The 8,235-nt window shown below is 38.0% G+C and overlaps 1 protein-coding gene across 2 annotated transcripts in view; it reads right to left on the bottom strand.

Annotated features, from left to right (window-relative positions):
- Nucleotides 1–7,701, bottom strand: part of LOC111866824 (serine incorporator 1) — a 26,534-nt gene extending 18,833 nt beyond the window's left edge. Inside the window, exons 1-2 of one of the 2 annotated variants that reach the window (XM_023856115.2) lie at nt 7,467–7,701; nt 800–964 (exon numbers count right to left, since the gene is read on the bottom strand). In XM_023856115.2, the coding sequence (XP_023711883.1) occupies nt 800–964; nt 7,467–7,502 (201 nt within the window). In that variant the 5' untranslated portion in view covers nt 7,503–7,701. The remainder of the gene's footprint in view (nt 1–799; nt 965–7,466) is intronic. The other variant, XM_023856116.2, reaches the window with a different exon arrangement.
- Nucleotides 7,702–8,235: the final 534 nt, after the last annotated feature.

Genomic DNA, 8,235 nt, shown 5'->3' with positions numbered 1-8,235 from the left:
AACACTTTATCACCAAACTCCTGTACAAAACTACGCAACCTTGCGCTCCTTGAACTACATGTACTCACTTTAGGCATTGTAAGGTCAAACTGAAGTCTTATAACGCCCTCCACATATATAAATAGAATACTTCTAAGCCCTCCAAGAAAGAATGGGATGTATATACCTTATAGGAAGACGGAGTACAATAGGAAAATACCCGTTACACTTGCCTCCCTCCCGCCTCGACTGGGAAAAGCCGGCTTGCCAGGTCATAAATGCTACATTTCACAAATTTTCGCCTTTGTAACTGCAAGTACAGTCCAGTCAAAAATATGGTTTTTAATACGAACTTCATGTACTTGAACTCTATTCCACATTGAAGCAACAGTCCAGCCTGGAATTTATTTTGTAATACTAAACATTATGGAACCGAAATTTTACATTATATCAAAGAATTGTTTCTAAAATGACAAAAATATGACCTTATTTCAAAATTATGCCAAAATATGCTGTAAAACCAATAAAACTGTAAAATATGCATTTATATGCACAATAAAAAGGACATAATTTCAATAAGAATGACTGGAAACATGCATAATTACATTTAAAAATAGGAATAAACCCTAGGAAAAAAATATGACATGTCATAGAAATCCGGGCCCTACATATTACCATTAAGCCAACCAGCTGAATATGCTACTGTTTCAGTACACTAAACACATAAATCAGAATTCACTATGCCCTACTGCACTTCAAATGCAGCCTTACATATATAGTAGACTTAGTACAGAATTCTGAATGTTACAGGGTAACATACTTTCTTTAATGCATCTTGGAGACCTGGAGACAAAGTAATGCAAGCTGCTACAGTGCCCAGGAGCAGCATAACTGCATACATGACGCGTGTTGATGTTGAATTGCGACATGATGGACAGGCTGAGCAACACAATCCACAGGCAGCACTCCCACAGCAACATGCCAGCTGCGGAAGGAACAATTTATTATATTACAGTTAATTTAAGTTCCAAAAGAAAAACTACTGACATCTATCTTGATTTGATCACCCACACAATATTTACAAAGAGTGCAGAATGAAGTGCTTCATGTTTACATAAGGATCTGTCCAACTGCAAGACAATTTGATAGGTTTTACAATACAATAGCTTTTTATTGTTACTGCAAGGCCAGAGAATCAGCCCTTGTCATCTGTTAATAACTGCTTATTCATAATATGCATCATTCTCTATCTGGAGGCCCATTCCTACATCCACAATCTGAAAAAAGTGACACACATTTATTTTTCTTCTGGCTGAAATTATACACCATATAAAATCAATATTTCATGTCATGCACCAAATTTTTGTACAACAAACAGTTTTTGAGAAATGTGATAGTTTGATTTGCACTTCATGTGAAATAGGGATTACAGTAAAACATGAAGACCACAACAATACATCATCTAGTAATATACAGGGCTTCTTAAATAAAATTTAAATCTACTAGTCTCTTTACAAATTCCATCAATCTAGTCTCACAGTATGCTTCACACAACAAATTCAGTCACCAGTAGTCTCAAATAACTTACCCTTGGCTAGTGGATAAGCAAATTTTTAAGCCATGTTTATGTATGTACAAACAGTATTATTATTGCAGGTTTCCCCATGCACCGTGACTAACAGTCTATTGTACGCCCCCCCCCCCCTTTGATATTCTACCAGTCGCCATACCCTACCGGTACTGGTGCTTACTATCAGCCCCGTTCAGCCAACGAGGTCGGCCCTTGGTACCCGATACTTTCCCCATCTACCGGAGGCATTGGAAACTACTTGGAGGGGAAACTTTGCCTAATTTTGCTCAGAGGTCTCCTAGAGAATCTACGACACAGGACCCATGGCTTAAAGTCCCTCCCAGAGGACTTGTTCCCTGAATTTTTCCACCCTTAAAAATTCCACGACCTCCACCGGGTCCACCTTCACTACAATAGTAACTTCACAAATACTTACTGTTTGTAAGCGGCCTCCGTAGTCTAGGGGTAACGTTCCACCTCATGACTCAAGGTACTATTGTAGTGAATGCCTTGCTATTTTCAAATGAGTTTCATAATTTAAAAATAAAACTGGATGTTGTTTTTAGTCATAAGTTTATGTGGTTTCAAAATAATTAATTTGTGTTAAATCTGGATAAAACAAAAATGATAAAATTCACCCCAACAGCAGCTACGAGCTACCCACTACATACATTGTTTTTTAACAAAATGCTGAAAGACATAGAAACTATAAAATTTCATGGTTTGCAGCTGGACAATCATCTGACTTGTCAGGGACATGTCGATTTTTTGCTTCATAAGTTGAGCACAGTTGGTTTTCTAATGCAAAAATTATCTAGTATATTAACTATTAATAATCTTAAAGCTGTATATTGTGTACATATCGCACATGTAGCATGTCATTGAAAATTCTTCCATTTGCATTATACACAAGTCCTCTGTAAGTCCAGGCTTTGCAAAACAGCACATGCTACATCAACAATAAGCTTGACCACCGCCAAGTTAAGCCTCTTATATTTTCTGTCTGGTTTCACCTTGTCCTATGCTGTGACCAAGTTCATTCTCACGATTTTGTATGACTTTGCCATGTTACCTGAACAATTTTGTTATATACAATAATATAGCGCACCCATAAGGTTGAAAACTGTGTGCAAATCACAGAATGGTGTGCAGCTTGGAAAATTTCCAATAGCATGGGAAACCTTGTTTTGTAGGAGCTGTTAATGCAAGAGGTTGGTGCGAGCCGCTAATTCACAGCCGGGGCAAGCTGAAGTCTTTATTCATCCGATCAGTACTTTATGGAGGTTTAGTTTAATGCTGGTGATTAAACACTCGCTTTTGAATAGGAGGTCAATTCTATTAAATGTTCGGAAGGCCTTGGCTTCAATCATTTCTATGTGCAGTCTTCCTGTAAACCTCTTATCATAGATTACATGGATACATTTCACACGATTGGCGAAGGGGGGTGTTCTGTCCATTTGATGAAAGATAAGCCTCAGGGAACGTAAGTACATGAGAAAAGTAGATGGACTGAGCCTTATGATCATTGATTTTTATGTTCCAGCACTGACACCTTGTCTCAGTAGCACTGAAAACTCGCTGCATCTTTCTGAGAACATAACATTCCCTGCAGTCAGTCATATATATACTGGTGTCATTAGCAAAGAGACTTAGACAGACACCAGGTGTTCGAGGTATATCATTTATAAGTATGCTGTAAAATGTGGGGGGCAGGACAGAATCTTGTGGCACCCCTGCTTGTATATCCCTTGGCGCAGACATTTCACCTTCAAAATTATGAATATCCTCTGAGAAAGAAAAGAGCTAATAAGCTTGATTAGGCTGATCAAAAATTTTAATTCTGACAATTTACATAACAAGCCAAGGTGTCATGTTGTATCAAATGCTTTCTCAATATCGAAGAATACTGTGGCCATAGACGTGGTGTTGATGAAATTTAACCTTTAACGTCTGAAGTGCCCCGTTTTTGCCAGTAATGAGTATAGTCTTCGTGGCCAAAGTACCCTGTTTTGGCCAGTCGAGCATTTAAACTCCACTAGTGGAAGCGCGCGCACATGCCGCTAGTAGAATCACATTCAGTCCTAAATATTTATTTTTATATGTAGTAATTACTAGACAGACTTGAGTAAAACCCTAATAGAGGAATTAAAATACCTAAGTGAACAACAGAAAAAAAGAATATACGTATGAGTTATGCCCAAATTCATCCAAGAGCCAGTACTTTTATTGCAGATTCTGCAGATTAATGTGTTAAAAATATACAGTAAAATTCGATATACACATTTTTGTTGTTATCTGCTTGACGTATATACAGGTTGAAATGAAACTACAGTATTCAATGTCACTATGAACGCAGAGAAAACAGATCGAACTCTGTATCTAAGCCACAATACAACTGTCCGTTCACGACCATAGAAAGGGTAATAATCTCTTGCAGCTGTAATGGAAGGTCTTAGCACTGAAGAAGGGACCCCTCCAGCTCTTTTTCTTGAATAGCCATTCTTTCATTCTTCTGTCCTTCAGTTTCAAAAGGGGAGTTTAGTTTCAAAAATCTGAAGGGTGTAACAAGATTAAGTTTTCCCAGCAGAGAAACAAATGATTTTATTGCTTCCATCAGTTCTATGACACCAAGGTCTGCTAAAATTTTTCAAGTGTTACCAACAGAAATGAATTTGTAATGCAGAACAATTCTGTGAAGAACTGGTAAAATATTTTTGCAGTACGTATCAAAATTAAAAGAAAAAATTGAAAAAAAGAGTATAATTCTTTGTACAAACATTTTCAAATCTTCCGTTATAAAATGCGACACTATAATCTTTGCTGATACAAAGTTAATTCCATTCATTTATCATAAAAATTATGTTAGATACAGCATTTTTAAACACAAGGCTTAAAATAGTTTAAGCACCCTAACAGGAACAGACATTTAAACTCAGAGTAACAACAGGCATTTAAATGTGCACAAGCAGCGGGCATTTAAATAAACTCTGGCCAGCTCAAGCTTACTACCATTTCAAAAGTCCGGCGTTTAAAGGTTAATACTCTGCCATCAAATATATCAGTTTTAAAAAATTATAAAAACCAATTCAGGTAGGTTCTACAAAATTATTTGCAAAGTAACTCTTTTTATTCCATTGAAGAATTTATTGAACATACAAAAAACTCAAATGTTAAGAGTGAATAAATAGTCTGAGTGCTTATATTATACGCCGTTAGCCTTTGCTTTGTTATAAGTTATGTAGTTTGCATAATAACTATATTTGGTATGAATTTCAATATATGTTAAATTGAAACTATATTGGTAATATAGTTGGCCAACGTCTGTAGAATAACCAAATGTGCAATTACACAATATAGAATTATTATAGTTGGAAATACGAAAGATTTTATTCAGGGTCGAATGTGGCAATAATGTTTCCACAACTTATGTACAGGAGACGGACAAAAATATAGAAACACCCTGTGAAATGGATGCCTGAATTAAAGTGTTTATTTTAGTGACGTTTGTAGGTGACGCTGTCTTATCTGCCCAATACCACTGCCTGTAAAATCTCCGCAATATGCTGCAAGCTTAATTTGTTGTCGAGACAGTGTTCTGTGCAGTTTTTAGTGCATCATGTCAGAGCTAACAGAATTCGAACACGGGCAAATTGTTGGGGCCCGTATGGTGGCTGCTTCCATCACCAAGGTAGCCAAGGTTTTTGGTGTTTCATGAGGCACATTATCCAAGATTATGCCCTCATACAGGAGAACTGGAAAAACCGCATCTGATAAACATCAGCATGGACGGAAATGTGTCTTGAGTGATCGAGACAGATGAACATTGGGTAGGATTGTGACGAAAAATAAGAAGACTACAGCTGCAAAAGTGGCTGCTGAACTGAATGTCACACTCACAAACCCTGCCAGCACCAAAAGAGTATGAAGGGAACTCCACAAGCAGGGTATTTCTGGATGAGCTGTAATTTCAAAGTCACTCATCAGTGATCAAAATGCAACTAAGAAGAGAGTGTGGTGCCGACGTCATAAAATCTGGACTATTGAGCAATGGAAGATGGTCATTTGGTCAGATGAGTCCACCTTCACACTGTTTCCGACTTCTGGCCGAGTTTATCTCTGGAGAATGCCATCCCAAGCTTATGATCCAGATTGTTTGCTGCCAAGAGTGAAATATGGCTGGGGTTTGATCATGGTATGGGCAGACATATCGTGGTGTTCTGTCAGACCCATCATTACCCTGCAAGGTCACGTCACTGCCAACGACTATGTGACCATTTCGTGTGACCAGGTCCATCCCATGGTGCAAACTTTGTTCCCCAATGGTGATGCTATTTACCAAGATGACAGTGCCCCTGTTCACGCAGCTCACATCGTCCAGGACTGGTTTTCTGAGCACGAAGATGAAGTGTCACGTCTGCCATGGCCCCCACAATCGCCAGATATCAATATTATTGAGCCCTTGTGGTCTGTTTTGGAGAGCAATCTGTGTGCGTGTTATCCACCTCCATCATCGTTAACAGAACTTGCCAATGTTTTGCAGGAAGAATGATATAAGACTCCCTTGCAAATCACACAGGACCTCTATTTATCCATTCCAAGGAGACTGCACAAATTCACATGACCTGACCTGGGCTTGAACCCAGGCCGCCATAGTGGGAGCCGACAACTAACTGCCTGAGCTATGGCATGGCCTAAAATGTTGATAAATCTTGTGGTAAAATTCAACATACAAAGCCACTATAACATTACTGATACAGAATACAAATATTAAACAACATTCAGTGTATAAAATTCTGATTATGTATTGCATGTTATGCCTGATACAAACATTACAGACAAAAGAACCTGGATAGGTCTCTGGACGGGGAATGTAGTATGTTATCCCAGATATCTCAAAACCTGAGAAAATGCTATGTTTAATAACACACGCGGTAACGTAGTTGGTTGAGGCACTATGCTACAAGCCAGAAGATCGTGGGTTCAATTCCCCATGAGGTCATTGGATTTTTTCAACTGACCTAATCCTTCCAGCTGCACTATGGCCCCAGGGTCAACTCAGCCTCTAACATAAATGAGTACCAGGAATTAATTAATTTTCCTGGGGAGTAAAGCGCGATCGGTGCATAAGGCTGACAACCTTACCGCCATCTTTGAGCCGATTGTCTAGAAAATGTTGGACCCTCAACGTCTCACAACCCTATGGGCCTTCACAGCCTGTTACAGGGATAGCTTTACTTTTACTTTACTTTTTTAACAACACATCTAGGATGCATTGTGCAAAGGTTAAGAAATGCAGATCCTAACATATAAATCAGTTCCCATTAAGATGTGGTTAGACTCACAGTTCTTGAAAAGGCGCAAATATTTCTGAAACCCAATGCAATTGTGTCAAAGATAACTATAACCTATTCCAAATGAATATGTTTTTATTAAAAAATATCTGAGCCACAAGTTCACTGGCATCTGTGTTAAAACAACAGCTGAAGTAAACAAATCTATATAATATAGGGCGAAATTTGCTATTACACTTCATATGTCATTACATGCTTTGGTCAAAAGCTGCTCCAGTAATGAAGGCATTTTCAAGAAATTGGCAACTATATGCCGAAATGCGCTATCTGAAGACCTTCAGGAGCTCAGTGCCAGTATTAACAATATCATTATTCTTCACGTGTTACTGCAGATGCTATGCACGCTCCACTAGCTTCGACTTAGTCGTCAGATTTCGGCAGATTCCTTTTTTAAGGTCATGAAAAGGTAGGTGGAGGACTGTATCATATCTTCATGTGCTTCATTCACAAACTTCTAAGCAAAAGAATAACCACTGGAAATACTGGTAACCCAGAGGATTATTTCATTTTAAGTATAAAGAATGTAAATTATTGATCTTAAAAACACTCATTTGGGATTGCATTACCTGCGCAGCAGAACAAAGGCCCAAAACAGCTCCCATTTTATGCTTTCACCACAGACAAGGGCGCCAATCGTACTGAATGCTTTCCGTTTCTGCACTGCTAAACATATAACAAAATCTTTTCACTTCTACGAAGTTACTATCGTTACTATTAAACCAACTACCAAAATAAACACCACCACCCACGACACGAAAACACGTACTCGTTATGAGTTCCTCGATACGAATCGATAATATTTCGATGTCGGTGTTCTTGACCTTCTTGCCCGTTCTTGACGTTCTTGACGTTCTTGACTTCCTACTGCCTACATCCCGCCAAACTTGAAAAGGAATGAGTGAAAATTCACAACTATAAGTTTATTTCACAAATTTATTGCTGTTTCCTCAGCATCGCATAATTTCGTAGTGAATTGCATTAAAAACTGATTTTGAGTGAAGTGTTTCACAGTTATGCTTTTACCAAAATGTAGACTGTAAATAATGAAATTATTAGTTAAGTAATTTGTTTGCTGTCTTTTATTTGGGTGATACAAAAGCGAAGTGCATAGCAATTCAGACCAAATTTAATTACTAACAACAGAATCTGTACAGTGAGTGACCCTGAAATAATTTGTTCTATCTTCGGTTTTGAAGCTGAATTAACAGGGTTTAGCAAATAAGGAATATATTTTTAATAATTATAGCTAAAATGATGTCTGATACTAACAGTCTTTCTAGTAACTGTGGAACCATTATAAGTGGTTTACCAATGGCCTGATTTATACAGACTGTG

Source organism: Cryptotermes secundus, unplaced genomic scaffold (assembly GCF_002891405.2).
Source record: "Cryptotermes secundus unplaced genomic scaffold, Csec_1.0 scaffold446, whole genome shotgun sequence".
In the NCBI taxonomy this organism is placed as follows: Eukaryota; Metazoa; Arthropoda; class Insecta; order Blattodea; family Kalotermitidae; genus Cryptotermes; species Cryptotermes secundus.
Note: the sequence above shows the minus strand (reverse complement) of the source record. Positions and strands in the feature narration are given on the sequence as shown.